Source organism: Tenrec ecaudatus, chromosome 17 (genome assembly GCF_050624435.1).
Source record: "Tenrec ecaudatus isolate mTenEca1 chromosome 17, mTenEca1.hap1, whole genome shotgun sequence".
In the NCBI taxonomy this organism is placed as follows: Eukaryota; Metazoa; Chordata; class Mammalia; order Afrosoricida; family Tenrecidae; genus Tenrec; species Tenrec ecaudatus.
This window is the reverse complement of record NC_134546.1, coordinates 31,996,187-32,020,410: the sequence shown is the minus strand read 5'-3', so window position 1 is coordinate 32,020,410 and position 24,224 is coordinate 31,996,187. Positions and strand designations below refer to the sequence as shown.

Sequence of the window (24,224 nt, the reverse complement as noted above, 5' to 3'; positions counted from 1 at the left end):
TCTCTGGGAATAGGGAGGGAGTCAGAACTTGGACCAGCCTGACTCTCAAAAACTGATGGCCCTCCCTCATGATCTGTGCGGGTGGGGCACACTCTTCTGCAGCAATATGGGGGAAGGAGTAGGTGGTGCTAACGTATGATCTCATCAGGGACACAGCAAGGTGCTCACCGTAAAGGGGAGGATGTGGTGATACAGTCATCTGCTGTTTCTGTATCGGGCTGCTAGTCATCGTAATGACCTAGCCCTTGGAACTTAACCCTGACCTGGGAAGAAGTCCTGACAGCACGTTTCAATGATGCGCTGCTTTCCTGTCTCTGCAGGGGAAGACGATGACGATGATGAATGTGGGGAGGAGAAACTGCCCTCCTGCTTCGACTACGTGATGCATTTTCTGACCGTGTTCTGGAAGGTCCTCTTCGCCTTCGTGCCCCCGACAGAATATTGGAACGGCTGGGCATGTTTCATTGTATCCATCCTCATGATCGGCCTACTGACAGCGTTCATTGGCGACCTGGCTTCCCACTTCGGCTGCACCATTGGCCTGAAAGACTCCGTGACAGCAGTGGTGTTCGTTGCACTTGGAACTTCGGTGCCAGGTAGAGGATACATTCATATGTAACTTCCCCACATCCTTTCCCTCCTTGACCCTTTCTTTCCTACCCTTTAAAGGCCTATGGTAGCAAACCTGGTCTCTGCGGGATGAGACCTTCGAGATGTAGTCACTGCCTGGGTCCATACACCATTGCCGCACTTCTCAAGGGTAGTGAGCTGGTCAGTAGCATCGTGAAGATAGGAAAAAGGCCCCTCTGGTTCTCCCGGGCCTGCATGGAAAGGACGGGTTGGTGGGTGGTTAGATTGGTCAGCTTCCTGTAACAATTGGCGTTTTCCAAAGAAAGAGGTAAGAAAAGGGGAAAAACCAAAGAAATTTCAGAATCCTCAAGAACGAACTTGCTGTCTTATAAGTATTTGCTTTTCACTGGGATGACTTCCATGATACCGGGTACTTGCTGGGACAGTGAGCTCACATCCTGGAGATCTGGAACAATAGTTTTGTGGATATGGATGTTAATGGAAGCGACTAGAAAGAAATAGGCAATGATCAAGAGGGCAACACCATCGTGATAAAAATGAGCAGGCTTAATGGACATCACATGGACCTTTATGCACCCTTCAAAAGCTGAATTTATTTATTTTATATTTAGAAAACAGTTTTATCGGCCCTTCACCCACATATCATCCAATTCAGTAGATCAGTCATATCAAGAAGAGTTGCACAATCATTGCCACTATCATTTTAGAACACTGTCTTCTTCCTTTCCCTGATTGTTATTCAGTTTGTTATCTTCAATTGTGGCAAAAATGCACACAACAAAGCATTCTCCAATGCCACTTCTTCTAAGCTTCAACTATAGTTGACGTTTATGCCGATGCTTTAGGAAAACCTCATCCTTCCAAATACCACATTGGCATCAGTCATGTTCTTATTTCCATAAGCATTAGGATTACCTGGAACTTGTTTTCCTTTTTAAATTTCTTTATAAGAAAAGAAATACTTGAGCTTATCCCAAAGAGCCTTTGTGGCGTAGTGGTTATGTGTTGAGGGTTCATCTGCAAGATCGGCATTTGGAAACCACTAGCCGCGCTGAGGGAGAAAGATGGGGTCCTTTATTCCGTAAACAGTTACAGTCGCAGAAACCCACTGAGACCGGTCTACGCTGTCCTACAGGGTCATGATGAGACAGCATGGACACTGTGGCAGTGAGTTTTTTGGTTTGAGCTTATCCCAACCTATTGAATGCGTGTAGGGGCCAGAAGTGCAGATAAGCTTAGCATACATGAGTCTAATGTACATCTGAATTTATTGCAAGGTCTGTACATATTCTCCAATACTTGTTAGCATTTTATTTTAGTGTGCGACTGACTTTATAGAGGAGCCGGGGATTTATGGAAGTAATTTGCTCACATCTTCCTGAGCCAGGGTGTTCACAAATTTTTGGTTGACCTTGGACCTCAGAGAATAGCAGATTCTTTCTCAACCCTAAGTACATTCCAGCAGCTCCACACTGAGTTATTAATATTTAGTTTTCCCAGAAATTTAGCAAGCATAAAGGGAAACTTTAAAATATTATCATCTCAAGTTGCTTTCTTTAATGAATATACACACAGCTGAAAGAGCATGCCAGTAGGAGCCACTGCCTGTATGTGAGGTTTCTATGGGAGAATATGCTACGGGAGCCACTTCCCCCAATAGAATGATGCTCAAGTTTACACACACGTTAGCTATGAATTGAATCCTGGAGGAGAATATGTGTAAATTATAGTAAAGGCAAAAGTCAGGTCTCTCATAACAGTTATTCACAAAAAGCCTGTCTTCCTGTAAAGCCAGCAGCTCATCCTATTAAACTCCTTTCTTGCTTTCTAAAGGTTTAAAAAAAATGGTCCTCCTACATCAAATCTCTGTTCCTGCATTTGATATCCTTCAGCCCCTCAGTTCAAATATTCCATACTGCCTCATTGTACTATATGCTAATCTTCCAAAATGGCCCTTTCTTCTGTCTCTTTCCAAGAAGATAAAAGCCATATACTTAGGATTGGGATGATTATTTGTTACACAAATTGTAGATTACAGTAAACCTTTGCATTTACAGGAGTCACTTGTTCTGCTACTTAAAACGAGCTCAGAATTCAAGGTCAAGACATTAAGAGCTAAGATAACGTATTTAGGGAGAATACCACAAAATCTTTCATTGTCAAATGATTTCTCTACACTGCCATAAAGTCTCCCTATAGGGAGACAAATTCTTGGCCTTGCCGCTGAGAGAATTCCTGTAATTTGCTGCAATATTAACTGTGCACCATGATCCCTAAACAATATATTCACAGGTATGATCACATACATTTATCTCTGTGTGTTAGTCTGGGTAGACTAAAGAAACAAATGCATTTAAGAGAGAGTTTTATATAAAGGGTAATTATACATTAAGAAAGCATCCCAACCCAGTCCAGTCCAAGACCATAAGTCCAATATTAGCCTATAAGTCCTCTTCAGACTCACAAACCACATGCAATGATGCCGAATGCAGGATGATCACAGGCCAGTGGGTAGAAAGTCTTAGGATCCAGTGGCATTGTAAGCATCTCAGTGCTGGCAGGGGTCACTATGTGGCTTCTCCAGCTTCAGAGGTCTGGTTGCTTCAGGGTAGGTCCATGTGGCTCTCCAGCTCCAGGCACTAGAGTAGTTCCATGTGTCTTGTCAGCTGCAATGTCTCCCAGGGAGTCAGCAGAGACAGTCTCTCCTGCCTCCAAGGAATTCAGAGTTCCCAGAATTCTCAGGGGAAGACCATGCCCACACAAAGGCCTCATTGGCTATGACCCAATGGACAGACTGGACTCCACCCCTTCACTCTTAATCCTCTCAAGTCCCAAAAATGACACCAGATTATGTAACTACCACACTATGTAAACAAATACTCCTTCCCAAAACATGGCTATGCAAATTGCACAAGACACTACATGAATTCTCTCTCTCTCTCTCTCTCTCTCTACATCCCTTTCTCCCTCTCTCCCTCTCTCTCTTCTCCAACCCTGCTGATTCGGGGAAGGGCATTATTATATCCCCTCAAGAAACATTATTATATTCTCCTCAAGAAACAAGAATGACGCCATTGTTCTCAGACATCAAAGTGCAGCTGCTAGGCAGAAGAAAAATACATAAAACTAGACTTCACACTCAGCCTGTACTCACAGGCTCTGGTGCTGAGGCCCAACTTTGTCTCAAGGCTGACTGCTTGCCTTTTTTTTCTTCTGAAGGAGAAGGACTCCTGACTCTCTGATCTACTTCAGAGATTTGTTTGTTTTTTAAAGTGAGATTGTTAAAATCTGATAGGCCAGCAAAGATTCAAGGCCTCCTCCTGACAGTCCGACCTCGTAGCAAGATGATACACCCACATTGCTCCTGAAGAATATTATACCCTGTTTTTCAAAATCCTATCAGAAAGAAGCCCACCTTCATGCTATTGCTGTTCAGAGACTCATTAGAATCTCCTGGGCGAAAGGCAAAAGAACCTCCACCTCCCCTCAGCAGTAGAGGGTACCCATGGTGGTGGTTAGTTGCAATCCAGCCTACTTCCCGTGGCAGCAGCCCTCAGGCAGGGCAGAGCTGAACTACTTTGCGGGGTTCTAGCCTGAAGTGTCTCTGGAAGTAGATGGTCTAGTCTTTCTCCCACACGCTTCTGGAAGAGTGCCTATCAGGTCTTTAAAAAAGGCCTAATGTAGTGGGTGGGGGGGGGGGAGGTGGGTGTAAAAGAGAGATGAGGTCAAGGAGTCCAGGAAGAAAAAGAATGTTTGGAAAATAATTATCTCAGCAATTGTACAATTCTGTTTGATGTGATTGAACTATGGAATGATACGATATAGAAATTAACTCCCAATTCATAATGTGTATATATATTTATATATATAGTTTAAGGGCCTATACATCACCTGTTGTTTTGGGACCTTCTTTTGCCCTGAGCATATTTCTCTACAACTTTCTGTCTCAAGACAAGGAAGCTTCCGGATCAGTGGCTCTCTACTTCCAAATGCTCGAAGGAGCTACAGCATGACCTCCAGGCTGCCTCGCTCCTTGCTCCGTACGCACTCCCTGGGCCATCATATCTGTGCCCATGGCTCAAGGGCCATGTACATGCCAGTAATTACCAAATGTCTGTTTCCAAGCTCACCTTCTCTTCTCCCCCAACACCCCCACCTCCAAAAAAAGCCAATCAAACAACGACAGAAAATGCCGAGTGGCTCTCAAATGGATTTTGACTCATCGCAACCCATATTTCAGAAAAGGATGTCCCCTGAGATTTTCAAGGATGCACCCTTTGAAAACGCGGGTACCTCAGGCCTTTCTTCCGAGCCTCTTTTGGGTAGATTACAACATCCCACCTGTTAATCAATAGCTGAGTGAACCCCCAGCCTACCGTATGCCACATACTGCTGGGTGTGCAGTTTGCACCTCAGAATTATCGTGTCTAAAATAAGCTGTTGCTTCCCATTGCCCTACAACCCGCCTATCTTTCCATCAACCCTGTTCATTCCAGGTCTCTCTCTTCTCAGTAATCAGCAGCATCTACTCGTGCTTTCTTGATTTCTTCTCTTTCCTCAAGCTGGAGTAGATGCATTTAGAAGTCCTTCAGACCTTTTCTGTAACATATCTTGATCAGGCCCATTCAGATCCAAATTGAGCAAAATCCATTACCACTAGCGTAGCTCCAGCAGCCACCTTCTCATTTCAGATTCCTGCAGTCTCTCCTGTCTCTCTCCCTGCTTCGGCTCTCCAACAGTTGTTTCCCAAGATCAGCTACAAGTCATTTTAAGATGTCAATCAAGCGCTCCTGCTGTCTCCCAGTGCCCCCTGCTTTATTTAGGGTACCCTCCTCATTCATCAGTGGCAGTGGCTGGTGGGGGGCAGGTTTGCATTCTGTTCTCCCTTTTGCCCATTGTTTTCCAGTTTCACTAGCCCTCTCCTGTCTCCCCCAACCCGGAATCTAATTCCTTCTCAGGATCTGTGCTTGGTGTCTAAAATGCTCCCTCCACCCAGCCCACTTCATTTTCACAAGATGGACGCTTTCTTCTATAATTAGCTCATCTTAAATGTCACCTCTTCCAAAGACCTTTCCTAATTACTGGATGTGAAGTGGTCCATTAAATCTTCTAGATCAGCCTTCTCTATGCAAAGTACTGTCACCTTCTCAAGTTTTGGTTTTGATTGTTAGTGTTATCTAGCTGTCCTCAATGAACTGAAAGTCTCGTGGATCCAGAAAACTTATCTATATATAATTATATGAGTATATATAGTTAATTATATGAGTATATATATTATATGAGCCCTGGCTCATATCGTGGTGCCTAGGTAACGAATAACTCATGGAATCATATGTTTGTGTGTATGTGTACACATGAATGCTGTTAGTCTTGTACACCTTAGTACCATTGGGTTCAATCAAATACTTTCATCTTAAGACTTAAGAATTGAAATTGTGCATTAAGGGAGATAAACAGTAGGTAGTTTTACAGTGTGGCTCACTCTTGGATGTTAGGCATGAGTGAGCTGGTGGAGAGGGAAAAGGTCTAATGGAAAGGCCATGAGGGATAGAGGCATCCTCGTTTATCCTCTTTCTTAAAGTTGGCTCTCGTGGGAACTGATGGGAACTGTTGTGTCTTCGGCCTTCTTTCTTTGAAGCAGACTCTTGGCACTGAAGAGATTTCGTTTATCGGGTGAAATGGAACCTCCGTGACCCCGCACTGTCTCTGTGGAAAGCAGGCCCCACATTCCCTGATGAGGAAGAGCAAAATAAGAAAGAACTTAGGCTTGTTTTTTGGACTGGAAAACACCTTAGTTTAATGTGTACTTCTTTACTTGAGTAGACCATCGACACTAGATTCCAAATTAGGTCATTGATATTCCAGCTTCCATACTAGATTCCAAATGAGATCCCCCACCCCGCCCTGTCTCCTCTTTACACTGGATGTAACTAGAATTGGCTTCTCTTTTTCTTCTCTAACTCTGGCGAATACTTTACATGACAAGTTGAGAGTATTTTTGGCTCATTAAGGTTTTTGTCTCTGTCTTTCTCCATACGTTCTTTTAATTAAACTGTGCCTTAGGCCCACCTGGTGTTCCCTCTGTCTTCTTGTTATTTTATTGTTATCATTATGACGATTTTTGCAACTGGAGCCAGAGAAATGTGAACATGGGTGTCGTGTGCGATTCCTCTGCCCCGACCGTGTGGCTCTTCTAGTCCCTGCCAGTGCTTTGGATAACCTGTTATCTTTTGAATTATTTCATGTAGGACTTATTTTCCTCTGGAGATTTTAAGGCACAAAAGGAGAGAAAACACAGTATTTTTACCAGTGTTATATCGAATGTTTTTTTAATGAAAATAAAGCCTTATTTTAGAGAAATGCATGTCATTTTGAAGCTCTATCACTTCCAGACTGGCAAGTGCTAGAGGAGGAATTTGATAGAAACCTGGTCAAACTGGATGATCATTATGTTCCAGTGACTTAAGCTCAGGAACTGAATTATAAACTCTGACTGGTATTTCGAGTCCCTGATGACATAAATGATGAAGCACTTAACTACTAATTGAAAAGCTGGATGGTCAAGTACACCGGAGAGGCCTCCGGAGAAAGCCTTTTGCACTCACTCTGCTTCTGAAAAGGTCCAGCCTTACACTTGCGATGAAACAGTCCCAGCCACGCATCACCGTGGATGGCACCGGCACTGGCAACTTCTAAGGGCAACTCACTAAGCAGACTAACTAGTATCTTGCCCCTCCGAGTCTCGGCCGCTTCATCTGCAAAACAGGCATCTAATACACAGCAACTGAGACTTGATGAGAAGATGAAGTCGTATCACTTCAAGACGCAAACACACTGCCACCGAGTCAATTCCGACTCCTAGCAATCCTGCGGGACTGGGTAGAACTGCTCCCCATTTCCAGGATTGCAACTCTCAAGGGTAGAAAACCTCGTCTTTCTCCCAAGGGGTGGCTGGGGATCTTTAAACGGCTGACCTTATAGTTAGCAACCCGACGTGTAGCACACTAATCAGTATGCTGTGAACCTTTACAGGAGGAGAACGCTTCACCTCTCTCCTGTGGAGCAGCTGGTGGGTGTTGGATACCCTTGAACCGGCTTTGACCTGTAATGACCCTGTGTTGAACAAAATTAAATACTACTTACCACTGTCCCTGCTCATCCTCCCCCTAGTGTGTCCTGCTAGAGTCCATTGTTGCAGGCACTGTGTCGGTCTACCTCTTGGAGAGCTTCCCTCTTTTTCACTGTCCCTCTACTTTACAGGACATTGATGTCCTTCCCCAGATACGGGTCCCTCCTGATAACGCGTCCAAAGCACCTGGCGAAGCATAGTGAATAAGGCTGTAGACCACCAGAAGGAGGGACAAGAAGCACAGCCAGAATGGTCCTTGGAGGAGAGACTGATGAGACGTCAGTGAGGACCAGTCCCTGGGGGAGAGCTCCGTGCTCTATAACATAGGGGTCACTGGAAAGATGGATTGACACAGTGGCTGCAACGATGTGCTTTTTCACAGCAACAATTGTGGTGATGGCGCAGGCCAAGGCAGTGTTTTCTTCTGCGGTGCAAAGGGTCAGTTTGAATCACAGCTGAATAGACAGGAGAGTGAGTGTCAGCATCTTCGTGATACCGAAGGAAATTAAGACTCCGAGAGAACAGATGAGTTATCAGTCCTAAGTGACATCATTTAGTTAGTCAATTGTGGAGTCTCTATTATTGTTTATTCTTCCAGTCTGGAACTTAACAATGCTTTAATGAGATTATTTAAAAGGTAGTGTCACCAGATCCCTCTCCTGATGTCTTACACTGTTCAGAATTTCCCATCCTTTTTAGGGAAGCGGAGGGTCCTCAATTTTAGTATTTTCTACCTTTATGGCAAACAATAGTGGGAATATATTTAGCGGTTTCAGTCATAACATATTTCATTTAAACTCATGCAGTCCTTTGTTTAGTGTGGGCAAGTAGTACAGTCCATGCTTCAAATAGTTTCTGAAACAAGTAGAGATATAATTCTATACTGAGAAAATCTTTATATTTCCAACATGTAAAAATTAAAACACTAGGACTCCTGGAAACCCTTCAATGCTGTGCGGCTTTGATCCAGTTGGGGGAAATTGGATGTGAACATAAAACATCTCAGCATGTCTGTGCACCTCTGATGGAACTGAACGCAAGGGGGACTTTGCTCATCTTGGGGATAGGCGGCGGGGACCTGGTAGCCTAGTGGGATAAGTGTTGGACTGCTAACCCTTAAGCTCAGTGTTTAGAATCTACAAGCTGCTCCACGGGAGGAAGATGCAACCGTGTGTCCCCTTAAAAAGAAGGATGGTCTCAGAAGCTCTATGTAGGGCCAGTATGAGTTGGAATCAACGTGATGGCAGTGGGTTTCAGTCGGGCCCACTGTGTTCCAAGAGAAGCTGTCTCCCCAGGCACGGGTGTCGTGGACCCAAGAAGAGTATTTCGCAGCATTCTTCTGGCAGTCACCTTCTGCGACGATTTACAGACATTTTGGGAAATCAGTGCCAGTCTCCTACGTGTCTGAGCAGAAATCGGAGACTGGGTGGAGAAGTGGTTCAATGCATGGATCAGTAAGCGCCCTGGACCACCCCTTTATAGCCACAGAGGTGGTTCGGAATGGAACCCAGCAGCCCTTCAGCCAAAAGAAACACTTCTCCAGGGACAGTCCTTCTGAACACCCACTGTCGGAGCTGCTTTGAAGAACAGCAGGAGTCCAATTCACTAGATCATTTGCAGGCTGGGCACATTATTCTCAGTGCTGGGCACACAGCTAGGTAGTTGATTGGTTAACAAACCTCAGTGTTGGAATTATGCAGATGCTTCTTTTGTGCATTGTTAATAAGGATGTACTGAAGCTAGTTTCCACAGCATCTTTTCCAAGCCCCTGTGTCTCAGAATGGAATTGTGCTCCGTGGAATTTCAGTGCCTGATTTTTCAGAAGGAGAACCTCAGACCTTTCTTTCCAAGACGTGTCTTGGTAGATTCAAACCTCCAATTTTTGGTTAGTAGCCAATGGGCACCCCCAACCCCTGGGATCCTTCCAACCCACTGCCATCAATTCAATTCAGACTCATAGTAACCCTAGAGAGGGTTTCTGAGGCTCTACGTTTTTAGGAAAGCAGAGAGTCTCATCTTTTACCCAAGGAGTGACTGGTGGGTAGGTACCGCTGATAACATGAAAGAGCAGGAGCTGTAAGGCCAGACAGACGTGGGTTCAAATCCAAGCCTTACCACTAACTCAGTGTATGAGCATCACAGAGGGAAGACAGTCGACCCCCCTATGCCTTCATTTCTGAATCTGAACAATGGCAATATGAAAACCTAACTCACAGAGTTGTAAGGAGGATCCATGAGGTGACATTTATAAAGTACCCAGCAAAGGACCTAGCACATGGTAGACCAACCCCAACCCACTGCTATGTAGTCAACTCTGACCCTTAGTGACCTCATAGGACAGAGTAGAGTTACTCCTTGGGGTTTCCCAGGCTGTGCGTCTCTACAGAAGCAGACAGCCTCGTTTTCATCTCACAGAGAAGCCGGTAGTTTCTAACTGCTGAGCTTTCAGTTAGCAGCCAGCCATTTAACTACTGGGCCACCCGGAATCCAGATGTGCCAGGCACAGCAAACTATTGGATTTCCCTCTCCTTCCACGTCAGTCTACTGTTAATTTGGTTTTGACCTCATGGTGTCTCTAACTCGGCTATCTTGCAACAATTTAAAAATAGAGGCTCAATTCTGACTCACAGTGGCTCAGTGGGTTTAGCATTGGGCTGCGAACCACAAAAGCAGCAGTTTGAAGGTGGCAGCCACTCCTCGGGAGAAAGAGGAGGCGCTCTGCTCCCGTAAAGAGCTACAACCTTGGGACCCACTGGCCCAAGCCGACTGTTCGACAGAGTAAAGTTGCTATTATGAAAAAACAAAACCTTGAAAACCAACTAAATCCTTGATCTTGTCTTTCTTAGTATCTTTGGATAAGATTGTTGCTGGAGTGGGCTTTCCCAACGGCCCGTTTCCTCCAGTTTCTCAAATTTCTTTCTCCTCTGAATACAGTAGTCACCGCATTCAAGAGGGAGTACAGTGGCAGGAGTACCTATACATATTTAATTGAATGGTTAGCATTTTACAGCAGCTTAATGGGAAATTAATAGGATTTACTTTATCCAGAGCCAAGATGCCTCAGTGACTGTGGTGTCAGTTACCCCAAGAAGGTCCCTAGTGGGCAAGCATATGTGGTGTGCATACACTTTAAGAAGCAATCACTGTCATGCCACAGGCAAGGTCCGGCCTGGTGAAAATGGACCTCAGGCCTGTCATCAGGTTAAGAGGCAAGACTACCACGGGGACATGGCCAGAGGAGCTCAGAACAACCCCAATCACTCACTCCCAGGGTCGTATCAGACTGAAGTAAACACTCTGTCCTTGCCAGCTGGTTTTGCCATGAATCATTTATGCCATTAGAATTGAAGGAAGCCGACAAAGCTAAACTGTTACAGCAGAGAGCAAAGCACAGGAAGGCTAGACCCTAGCTCCCACAGGCTGGGATCCATAAATGGCAGCAAAGCTGGCTATTACCTTCAACCAAAAACTACCAGGGACGAGGCTATGTTCAGTAGACGCAGAGCCTTAGTGAGAACCTGGGGATGATCCATTCGGAGGCTGTTTGGTCTTCATTTTTCCTTGTTCCAGAGACGGCTTGTGATTCCTTATTCTCACCTCCACCCCCACCCCACCCCCGGTTGGCAGGGATAACCTTTCATGTGTTTTTCTCAACGGCTTAGGGACAGCACTCTGTGGGCTTCAGGCAGTGAGTGCCAGGCTAGAGGGGAACGTAGATGATAAACATGATGTCATTTCTGGGAGGAGGTCCCGAGAACAGGAGTGCTCACAAGTGTCACTCCGTCTAAAGAACTGAAGAGCCTTTGGATCAGTGCCCCAACCCCCCATATCGGCCAATTCCACTCAGCCCCCTAAAAATCACAGCATAAGAGAGGAGTTGAAAATGATACTATTTATCTGAGATTTCTTACCTATTCTAAGCGAGCCAATGCCAGGACACAGCAAAAGCATCCTGTGGTACAGGTGTGTGTGTGTGTGTGTGTGTGTGTGTGTATGCTTGGAGTTGGGGGAGGGTGTTATATGAATGTGTGATATGAATGGAAATAACGTCTACTTCTCAGACTCCAAGTGGTCTCCAAAGGGAATTCGTACCACATATATCTGTTGCCATCACATAGATATCAAGTCATAGGACAGAGGGGAACTTCCCCACCGGGTTCCAAGGCTGTAATCTCTACCAAATTAGACTGTCACATCTTTGTGAGTGGCTAATAAGTTCAAACAGCTGCCCTTTCGGTTACCACTGCGTCACCAGAAATCTTCTCATCACGTATAGGAGAAGCAGAACGCTATTTTGCTCCATGGGAATTCACAAGCACGTGGGTCTGTGAGAAATGACTTACTCACAATGGATGGATGAATGGATTGTGATAAGATCTGTAAGAGCCCCACATAAAATGGTTTTAAAAAAAAGAAATGACTTGCAAATAATATGGAGGTAGTTACTCTATCACCCTTTTCACATTTGAAAAGATGTGGTACCCCCAAATCTCAAGTACAGGGAGCACAGCTATTTTTAATCAAATTTTATCAAGACATGACATACTATAAAATCCACCAATTTAAAGTATGCAATCCAATAATTTTTTAGTAAATTTACTGAGGTGCACAAGCATTCCTTCAATCCAGTTTTAGAATGTTTTCCTCACCTGGATACGCTCCCTTATGGCCATTGACAGAGTGGTCGTTTTATGCTACTTTCACAGAAGATCACCAATCAGTGACTTCAATGAATGAAACTTTTTTAATTGTTCACTTGGGACTCAAACTCCTGCCATTGAGTCCATTCTGACTCATAGTGCCCCTATCAGACAGGGTAGAACTGCCCCTCTGGGCTTCTGATACTGTCTATGAGAGCAGAACGTTTCATCTCTCTCACGCGGAGCGGCTGGTGGGTTCAAACTGCTGACCTTGTGGTTAACAGCCTGATGTGTAGCCCACTACACCATCAGGGAACTCCCAGCAGTCCAAATCCGGGGTTCTGGTTCTAGACAAGCAACCATCTATCTGTCCATTCTGGGGGGGAAATCCTTGTGCTTTAGCATTCCCCTTGCTGTCCCTTTAAGATTTCCATATGGCATCTAATCTTTCCGTGTGTGCTTGTTGCGCTGTTTCTCATCTCTTTCTCAAAAGTAAGATTTCATATACACATATATGTATATATGTGTGTATATATATATACATATATATATGGTCTCAATAGCGAACTCCAAGTCAAACCTGCTGCCACCAAGTCAATTCTGCCTCCCTGTGATCCTATAGAGGGCTTCTGACACGACTTCTTTATGGAGCAGACAGTGGTCCTCTGTACCCTGTGGAACAGCTGGTGGATTCGATCCATTGACCTTGCACTAAGCAGCTCAACCCTGACCCAACAGCGCATCGGGGCTCCATAACCTAACAAAGAAGCCCCTATATTCTATAGTCTCAGGCATGGAAGAAGTTTTCAATATATGATTCTGAGGAGGTTGGGGAGTGGGCACAATTCAGTCCATAAGACAGATGACAGCTACTAATATCCTTTCTGTCCCCGGAGATGTTCTTGTTCTATTTTATAAGAACCACTTTCCATGGAAAGATGTCAGAGGTGTTGTGGATTCTCCTGTGTTACGTACATTCATATTCAGTGTCAAAGCTTGCCATGAGTTCTGTAACCCTTCTTAGATACTTTCACTTCACTCGTTACAAACTTCTCTATAGATGTCTTTAGACTGGACATACATGTATGCAATATCTTGAGTCTTCGGTGCTTGAGATGTACATGGGTGGACTGGTTCATCTTTTAAAATCATCCTTTTATGGAACAGTATCTTTGACTCATGTCGTAGGAAATACTAGGGATCTGGTGGATTACAACATGGTGCACAGAATTAGCACTGACTCTGGGGTAGTATCCTGTGGTTGCAGGTTGCTGTCTATTCAGTTCTGACTCATGGGCAGCCCCATGGACGTGGAAGGACCTCTGGATGGGTCTGAACTGCCAACCTTAGAGGTTAGTCGTTTGAACCACCCACCCCGACAGAATCTCATGTTTACTGGCAGGCTTAGCCATTTCCGTTTGTGCTCAGGAAGCAGCTCCTTCATTCATCCATGACTGCAGAGACACATCCTCTAGATTCTGGTTGTTGACTCCTTGTTCACTGTTCGTCACTCTGGGGCTGTGGTGACTCATGCAGAAGAGAACAACAACTGGATGTCTGGTAGGATCCCCATGCTTTGTTGTGGATCAGAGCATTGTGATCCGTGGGCTGATCTTTGGAATTAACAGTATCATGACCTACTTCCTAGTCCATCTTAGTTGAAGCTCTGCTGAAGCGTGGGCCATGCCGTAGTCTCACACACGCCTACACTCGCAGATGAGTAGTTTCTCTGCATGAGGCGCAGTACTAAGAATCAAACCAGATTCCCGCAGAGAAAGCAAGGATTCTACCACTGACCAACCGTGACCCTCTTGCTGGCCCCAGCTCAATGTAAACCCATTGTCACCACGAGGAAGCAATGCAGGCCTGTTCAAGAGGGTCATGTACGTGACCTCTCTGGACAGAGAAAGGCAGGTTGTTGCTAATTTCAAAGGAAGAAAGGACAGCCTGTACCAAAGCCTAGCTTCATGGCGGCGTCACGGTGCTGTATAAGTGACAAGATGAATTAAAGACCTTGTGGCTATTTTTAGAATAGAAAGCAAATAAAATGCTTCCTCGGTTGAAAAGGCAAGTCTTACAGGAGGCTATAAAAGGATGTTAATACCAGTGTGGGATCGTGCACATGCCAGGCATGAAATCATGGCGCTTTGCATTTCTGCACCATATGTGCCAGCTGGAAAGACGGCGCTGCTTCTCAGCACACAGACCTCTCAGCCTGCCTTTGGTGAAGCCTCCGTTACGTATGCCTTGTGCATACTGAGCTCCAGTCCAGGGAAGGGTGTGCATCTCTTCAGTGCCTTGGGCTGTGCAGCCCCCCTTTCTGACACACGATCCAAAAATGCTAAATCTATCGGTGACTCTGGCTGAGAAGCTTCGTTTAGCTCAGCACCTATAAATCCTGTATTTTGCACACGCGCTTGGAGAAAAGCCTTATGCGCGTCCTGTTATTTACAATCGGGAAACTATGCGGTTGCTCCCCTCTGTCCCACGGACCCTGGAGGGCTGTATGGCATAGTCGTCCATAAATTGCAGGCTATTCTTAGGCTATCGCTGTAGAAAATCGCAGCTTGCAAAAACAAGCAAAGCCTTCTGTGGCTCCACACTCCAATGAGCCCCACTGGGGTCCTCAAACAGGCCCAGCAGAGGACTAATTATAGCTTTCCATTCCTGAGCTGCCTCGGTAGCAAAATAACAAATAACCACAACGATGGGACATGATGGTGGCAATGTGTTTCTCCAAAGGACTTGTGCCTTGTATGAGGCTTCAGATGACGGAACAATAGGACAGCAGGACCCCCAAGCCCGGTGGCCAGTGGGAAGCAACACCAGAAATTCTTCAAGAGCATCCTTCTTTCATCCTCTGTTTCCAGGGTTTGACGTTTAGTGGGGCGGGGAGGGGGAGGCTCATCACCAACCCAAACACATTCTTGTCCTGAAACAAGGCAAAGCTTACCTTCGGCAGTGAGAAAAGACCTGGACGTGACAAAATCCGGTTTACAATTTCAGATAGCAGTGAGGATGGATATTGTTAGAAGAAAATAAACAGGCTCATGAGATTATGGAATAGAGAGGATGAATGACAGGGAGGGAAAAGTATTCTAACCGGAGAGTTTGACTTTTTTCACTAAACTCTGGCCAACTTTCCTAATCCCTCAAATCTGTTGATTTTCCACATGCAGACCTCTCCTGACTGGCCTAACTTTAGAAATTAAGAATGGGAATTTTTTTTACTGTTTCTTGGCCCCCCACTGCTAATAAAAATTCACAGACATTGAGTAAGTGCCAACATACAGGATGTATGTGTGGCAACAGCCTGATGACCCGGACAGCAGGCTTTACGCAAGACGGGGCTCTCATCCTGCCTTCAGCGCTCATGTTTCATCCGACCGCTAGGAAGAGCCTCTTTCCTACTGGGGGCAAAATGGGACTGATGCCAGCTGTCCTCCCCTCGCCCATCTCAGAATTGTTGGGAAGAGTCAATAGGATAGCATCTGCGGAATTGCTCTGGAAATTAGAAGATGCTGTGAAAATAAGCTATCTGAAGACAGACATTTACCAAGTATTTTCAATAGACCTGGAAAGAGCCCTGGGACTGCAGTGGCGACAGAGCTTGGCTGGGAACTGCAAGGTCAGCAGCTCTAATCTACCAGCCTCCCCAAGAAGAGAAAAATAGAGTCGTTTGCTTCTGTAAAAATTATAGGCCTGATCCCTACTCCACGCCGGGATATTGCATTCACACCTTGCGGCACTGGGTTGAAGTCTGGTCCCACTTTCCCTGTGGAGATATAAACAATACCCTCCCCTTGGGTGGATTAATGCCCCATGACCCCACTCCCCTTTTCTTCCTTATATTCATCCTTTTGTTTTCCTTTCCCCCATTCTTCCACCAAAAAAAAAAAAATTATAGGCCTGAAAACGCCATGGGGCAGTTCTATCCTGACTGAGCATCAACTCGGCAGCAGTGGGTTTGAGTTTGGGGATTTACAGGACCTAAGCGATGCTAGGTGCCTGTGATAGATGTGGAAAAACTTTACATTAGAGTGCTGGATCATTGCATGTTCTGAACAACTTGGGAAGAACCTGGCCTTGTTTGCTAGCATTTGCATACCAAATGACACATCTAGCAAGTGCCGGATGATACGTGCTGGAAGACATGTGCATTACATTCCGTCCCCAGGCATCTCAAGGGCGCACTTTTCTTAACAAGTTTATAGAATGCATTTGTCATGTTAAGTGACTGTACAAAGCAGTGTTGTGGGTTGGTGTAAATAAAACATAATATAGCTATAGCACCAAATTCAAAATTAATCAGAAGACTTTGACTCTGCCCTGCCGTCCACTATTGCCTATGAGAGTGATTGGAATATGACCAAGATTTTAAATCATCCTCGCTTCATAGCTGGTTCTGCTCACACTTCCACGTAGGTAAAGTTCTTTTTCAGGAATCTGTTCCTTGGGGCTGCCTATTCGGGCACTCTCCAGAACCCCAGTTCAGCCCCTGATCATGCCCCTTCATCTCTTCTTCTTCCTCATGGTCCTCAGTATTCAAACCCTTTGAAATGCACCTGTTCTGTTTGTAACATCCCCTGGCTCACCTCCACCTAAGCATCCATGTAGCATAGCCATGAACGGTGAACATATCGGAAAAGACAACAAGATTGGCACCCAACCTTCCCTGACTTCCCCACGAGGCCCTCATATTTATGCTATCCCCTTTGTTAATTTGGGGATTTATTCATCTTGTTTATTATTGGGAACAATATAGTTGGCCAACTTAGCATTAGTCACATCTGCAATTCAATGAAACCAACTGCACCAAGCATGTGGAGCAAACATTGCCAACATCCGCTCTGATATTTTCCATCCTCAAACAAAACTGTAATGCTCACTTGACAGACATTTCCCTGAATCCCCCTTCTTCCTGCCCCTGGTAGCCACTGTGACACACTTATCTCTTTACGTCTGTCTCTTCTAAGTGGTTGACATCGGTCCTTTTGTCTTGTTTCACTCACTGTACGGGTTTCAAGATGCATCCATGTTATTGCATGTATCAGAATTTCATTTCTCCTTATGACAGAGGACACATTAGCATTTTAACTATATTAATTATAAATAATGATTATTCTTTGTAATAAAATAGGGAATGGGGATAAAAGCATACCATCTTAACACTACTGCATTCTATATCTATCTTAAATTTTTTTTAATCCTGATACATTTCAGTGTTACATACAAGTATCCATACAAAGACATATCATGTATTTACCAACATGCTTCTCTGCAATACTACTACACATGATTATGTAATCTAGTTTCTCAGTTAGCAGTGTTCCATGGATAATTTTGTTATTGTTGTCAGTTGCTATACTTTTGTATAGTAATTTTAACAGCTGTATAATATTATGTTACATTAAGTTGTGATTTGTTTAATCAAAAATGATGGGCAATTCAATTGTTCCTAATTTCTTTATAACATAAAGACTGCAACAACTATTTCCAGATATGCATATGTTTACACTTATAAAATTATTTCTCAGGTAAATCCCTAGAAATAGGTTTGCTGAGCCAATTTTTTTAATGTTATAGTTTTTGATAGACAGATATGCCTTCTTATATGAGGACTAATCTCTGTGAATAATTAATCCATATGGTTGGAATACATTAAGAGTATTTTAGTAAGTAAAATACAATGTAGCTATAGCACAACATCCACAATTAAGATTTTGGTCCTGTTCTACAGGTCACTGTAGTTTGATGAGAGTGGTTGAGGTATAGTTTCACATCAAGTCACGGAGCAAGGTAGGAGCAGAATTTGGGGGGATTTCTCAAAACCTTGCCTGCTTCACGGGTCCTACTTCTTCCACCTGTGGGTTTGGCCAGGTCCCAACCAGCGGTAGAATAGGTTCTGTGAAGTGACCGTTTCTGCTACAAGAGCCCCTTACATCTGCCTACTTTCCATGACAGTCAGCCCAGACAGGCCTGGAAGTAGTTCTACTCCCTGTCACGGGGTCACTGAGTCAGAATCCACTCAACAGTAAAAGCAACACTATCGTGCTTTCCGGATTTTCGATTACGCCAAGTGGCATCTTCAAAAAAGCATGTTAGGTAAAACAAAAATACCCACTGCCAAGGAGTCAATGCTACCTCTTAGGCACCCCCTGGGGTTGCTGAGACTGTAGCTATGTATGGGCATAGAAAGCCCAGTCTTTCTCCTGTGTGGAGTGAATGACTCTATAAACACCTGCAAGGCAGAGCCCTGTTGGGTGTCTTCATGGCAACCTCTAGTCCTGCAGATTTAGAATCACACCATAACAGTCCAGCCAGGGGCATACCCTGCATATCCCATGAAGGCTCCCTGGAGGCCAGAGTGATGGTGTAGGAATTACTAATTTCTTATCCAAATTATAGTACAGTGTTTCGATTACATCTGTCATATATTGCATCCTTACTTATCTCTAGCTGTAGATGTCTTGGATGCCTTTGTCTCCAGCAATTTAAAAGTAGAACTTGACTAGAAAAGAGGATTCTTTGGAGACCACTCGTGTGTCATAGTGCCAGATCATGGTGCCCTTCATGTATTGTGGTGCTGGAAGCTACGCCTCTGGTATTTCTAGTACCAGTAGGGTTACTGTGATGGGCAAATTACAGCCGTGCTTCAAAACTAAGGTGGACTAGAAAGAAGACTTGATGATATACCCTTAAACATTTTGACCTGTTTTAAAAAAAAAGAGGAGTAACTGGGCTACAGAGGAGGTTGAATTGTCAACTTTAGTGAACCTTCTGTGCTACAGTTAGGACTCTGAGCAGAAAATAGGAGGAGTCCCTGGAGATTGCAAATGGCTAAGGATTAGGCTACTGCTAATCTAAAAGTTAGTGGGTTGAGCTCACCATGATACCCAGTTTGAACATGTCACAGGCATGAACAGTATATGGAGCACAGTTTTACTTGGTAACACATAGGGTCACCATGAGTCAAAACTCACTGGACAACAGTTGATTTGGTTTTGAATGATTTAGTACTCTGAAATACAGATAGGGACTTATGGCCCACCACACTAAAAAAAACCAAAACACCTTCAATTGACTTTGTATCACTGAGGGTAATGGTGGCAGTACAACAGTTACATCTAGCAATGTCCTTCCCAAGTCATAGGACAAAGCAATAAAGGTAAAGTCAATTTTACACAGAGGGCAAATGTCACCACTGCTTGGTCTGATATACTGCCAGAAAATGAACCCCTCTGATCATAAGGCACTCAGAACCCGACAGGGAAAGAGCTCCCTCCATAAACCAGCCTGGATCTGCATAATATAGATAGAGTAAAGCTCTTGGAGCCTTCATTTGCTGATGTGGCATGACTCAAAACATTTATCAGTAATCGAAACCTGAGATGTACACAAGATGAACCTAGGAAAATTTGCAGTTGTGAAACATTAAATGGAACTCTTGCGAGGGGTATCTTGTGCAATAGTGCGCTGGAATGGACCGGTTTTATTTTTTGGTTATTCTTTTTTTTAACATTTTATTCGGGACTCATACAACTCTTATCACAATCCATACGTATACATACATCAATTGTATAAAGCACATCTGTACATTCTTTGCCCTAATCATTTTCAAAGCATTTACTCTCCATTTAAGCCCTTTGCATCAAGTCCTCTTTTTTTCCCCTCCCTCATGAGCCCTTGATAATTTAGATTATTATTTTGTCATATCTTGCCCTATCCGGCATCTCCCTTCACCCCCTTCTCTATTGTCCGTCTCCCAGGGAGGAGGTCACATGTAGATCCTTGTAATCGGTTCCCCCTTTCCAAACCACTCACCCTCTACCCTCCCAGTATCACCCCTCACACCCCTGGTCCTGAAGGGATCATCTGCCCTGGATTCCCTGTGCCTCTAGCTCCTATATGCACCAGTGTACAACCTCTGCTCTATCCAGACTTGCAAGGTAGGATTCAGGTCATGGTAGTGGGGGGGAGGAGGAAGAGGAAGCATTTAGGAACTTGAGGAAAGCTGTATTCTTTATCGGTGCTATGTCGCACCTTGACTGACTCATCTCCTCCTCTAGACCTCTCTGGGAGGGGCTCTCCATTGGCTGACAAATGGGCTTTGGGTCTCCACTCTAAACTTCCCCCTTCATTCACTATGGTAGGATTTTTTTTGATGATGCCTTATACCTGATTCCCTTCGACCCCTCGTGATCGCACTGGCTGGTGTGCTACTTCCATGTGGGCTTTGTTGCTTCTGAGCTAGATGGCCACTTGTTGACCTTCAATCCTTTAAGACCCCATATGCTATCTCTATTGATAGCTGGGCACCATCAGCTTTCTTTGCTACATTTGTTTATGTACCCGTTTGTCCTCAGCAATTGTATCATGGAGGTGTGCACCCAATGATATGATTTTTTGTTCTTTGATGCCTGATAACTGATCCCTTCGGAACCACATGATCACACAGGCTGGTGTGTTCTTCTATGTGGGCTTTGTTGTTTCTGAGCTATATGGCCGCTTGTTTTCCTTCAAGCCTTTAATACCCCAGATGCTATATCTTTTGATAGCCAGGCACCATCAGCTTTCTTCACCACATTTGCTTGTTCACCCACTTTGACTTCAGCGGTTGTGTCGGGAGGGTGAGCATCATAGAATGCCAATTTAAAAGAAGAAAGTATTCATGCATTGAGGGAGTGCTTGAGTAGAGGCCCAAGGTCCTTCTGCCACCTTAATACTAAACCTATAAATATAGACACATAGATCTATTTCCCCATCCTCATATATAAATATATTTGCATATGTACATGTCTTTATCTAGACCTCTATAAATGCCCTTTGCCTCCTAGCTCTTTCCTCTATTTCCCTTGACTTTGCTCTGCCCCACTATCATGCTCCGTCCCCACCTGGGTTACAGCTATACCTCTTCGTTAAGTTACCTTACCCTTGATCATTCCCTAAGAGACCTGCCACTCCTACCTCTCCACCAATTTGAATCCCATGTTGTTTCCTTGTCCCTGGGTTTGTTAACACCACTTCCTTACCCCCCACTTCCCCCTATCCCAAGTCCCCCCAGAACTGTTGGTCCCGTTGTTTTTCCTCCAGATAGTTCATCCAGCCTATCTTATTTAGACAGACCTGTGGAGATAATAACATGCACAAAAACAAGACAGAGGAAAACAAAGCAACACTATACAACAAAACAACAACAAACCACTGACAAAGAACAAAGCAAAACACATCAAGAAAGAAAAGCTTGTAGTCAGTTCAAGGATCATTCGTTGGCCCTTAGGAGTGTTTTCCAGTCCAGTCTGTTGGGGTACCACACCCTGGTCCCAGAGTCCACCCCCAGCATTCCCTGGGGACCCTGCCGCCCCATTCCCCTGCTGTTCCGCTGCACTCCCCCAGCGCTTCACCTCGGTGTGGTGGGATCAGGTCAGGTGCAGTTCCCACACTGTGTCTCCAGTGCTGTCCCCTGTAGCGCCATGGGTCAGTGAGGGGCATCATGTCCCATAGTGGGGCCAGCCATGTTGTCCTCTCTGTGGACTGGCTGCTCCAATCAGGAACATCATCCTCACGGCCTGGTGGGCCAGGCTGTGCTCCACTCTCTCCTCCTCCCCCTTCATCTGCTCCCGTGTGCTCCGATCAGACATGTCCCTTTCCTGGAGCTGCAGAATCAATGTCGTCCTTTGAAACAAATTCTTCTGGGGGGAGGGACAAGTATATACTTAATTTTTGGTACTGGGCCAGCCTCCCAGACCTCTCCACTGGTTCCCTACTCCACGCCGGGATGTTGCATTCATACCTTGAGGCACTGGGTTGAAGTCTGGTCCCTCTTTCCATGTGGAGATATAAACAATACCCTCCCCTTGGGTGGGTTAGTGCCCCATGCCCCCACTCCCCTTTTCTTCCTTATATTCATCCTATTTTTCTTTATTTCCCCACCTCCTCCCCAGTTGTCTACCATGTGCATCCCTGGACTTGATCTGGTCTCTGCCATACTACACAGTCCTCACCCCAAACATGTTTGTATACAGTAGCTTTTTCCCTATGCCCCCTTTGCATTTTTTTAATACTTATCTCAGTGGGCTCATGTTGTATTTGTCCTTTTGTGCCTGACTTACTTCACTTAGCATGAGTTCCTCTAGTTCTTCCCATGCTGCTATGTGCCTCATACGTTCATCACTTCTTTTTAGTGATGCATAGTACTCCATTGCATGTATATACCACAGTTTTTAGTCCAATCGTCAGTTGATGGAAATTTGGGTTGCTTCCAGCTCCTTGCGATTGTGAACTGTGCCACAATGAACATTGGAGCATAGATGTCTCACCTTGGTTTGCTTCTTGCCTCTCTGGGTATATGCCCAGTAGGGGGATTGCTGGGTCATATGGTAACTCTATTTCCATCTGTTTTAGGTATCGCCAGATTGATTTCCATAGTGGCTGTACATACTTACAGGTCCACCAGCAGTGGATGAGAGTTCCTGTCTCCCCACAGCTCCTCCAACACTTGTTGCTTTCTGATTTTTTGAATTGGGCCACCTTTGAGGGTGTCAGGTGGCACCTCATTGGTGTTTTAATTTGAACTTCTCTTATGGAAAAGATCGGGAACATTTTCTCATATGTTTGTTGGCCATTCGGATTTCTGCCCGTGAAACTTCTGTTCAAGTCCTTTTCCCACCTCTCAAGTGGGCTATTAGTTTTTTTTTTCTTTTTGGAAGCTAGCAGAGTATTCTAGATTTTAGTAATAAGGCCTTTGTCTGATGTGTCATTGCTAAGGATGTTTTCCCAGTCTGTGGACTCTCTTATTACTCTCTTGGTGAATTCTTTCGATGTACACAAGTGTTTTATCTTCAGTATATCCCATTTGTCAATTTGTGCCTCCTTTGTGTGTGTGTCCTACCCTATTTCTGATAGCCTGTGTATTCCCTGTGTTCCTGGCAATTTCAAAGCGATCATATGGTCTTGATGCTGACTGTAGCACATTGAAGAGGAGCAAGGTCACATTCATTGTGAAAAAGAACATTTCAAGAACTGTCCTGAGGTGCAAATCTGTCACTGACGTGATAATAGTATGCACATGCCTACAAGGAAAACCAATTAATAGGGCTATTGTTCAAATGTATGCACTAAGAACTAATTGCCTAAGATGAAAAAAATTAAAGATTTGTAACTACTTCTCAATTGGAAATTGATAGACAATGCTATCAAGATGCACTGGTAATTACTGGTGAATGAAATGTTAAAGGTGGATAAAAAGAAGGGTTGGTAGTTTGAAAATATGACCTTGTGATAGAAAAAAATACAATCATATCCCATGATATGATTATGAAAGACCAATGACCTATTTTTTGTAAAAATTTTAGTTGAGCAACATAAACAGAGACTGTCCTTGTTGATCTCTTCAGATGGAATGCATAAGAATCAAATAGACTGCATCTATGCAGAGAGACTAAGACTCACTCACTCATTCATGGCTATTGAGTTGACTTGTAGCTTAGTGAGCCTATAGGACAGAGTAGAATCTCTTCAGTTTCTGAGACTGTAAACCTTTATAGGAGCAGACAGACACGTCTTTTTCCTAGCATAGTGGTTGGTGAGTTTGAATTGCTCTCCCTGAAGTTAGTAACCCAATGCTTAACCTATCACCTCACCAGAACTCCTTCTTGAACATAGAGTAGAGAAAGTGAATGGAAGAAATGATGAAGTAAGCAAGCTGATTTACTAAGGGTGGTTCAAAAAGACAGAGTAAAATAGTATGATAAAATGTGCAAAGCCATGGAGTTGGAAAGCCGAAATGAAAGAACACATTTGGCATTTCTCAAGCTGGGAGAACTAAAGAAAACATTTACACCTCAAGTTGCAATTCTAAAAGA

The 24,224-nt window shown here is 44.4% G+C and overlaps 1 protein-coding gene across 7 annotated transcripts in view; it reads left to right on the top strand.

Moving 5' to 3' along the window:
- SLC8A1 (solute carrier family 8 member A1) overlaps positions 1-24,224 on the top strand; it is a 438,247-nt gene that overhangs the window by 394,818 nt on the left and 19,205 nt on the right. For all 7 annotated transcript variants that reach the window (XM_075535797.1, XM_075535795.1, XM_075535796.1 and 4 more), the window contains one exon: positions 321-596. In XM_075535797.1, coding sequence (XP_075391912.1) covers positions 321-596 — 276 coding nt within the window. The remainder of the gene's footprint in view (positions 1-320; positions 597-24,224) is intronic.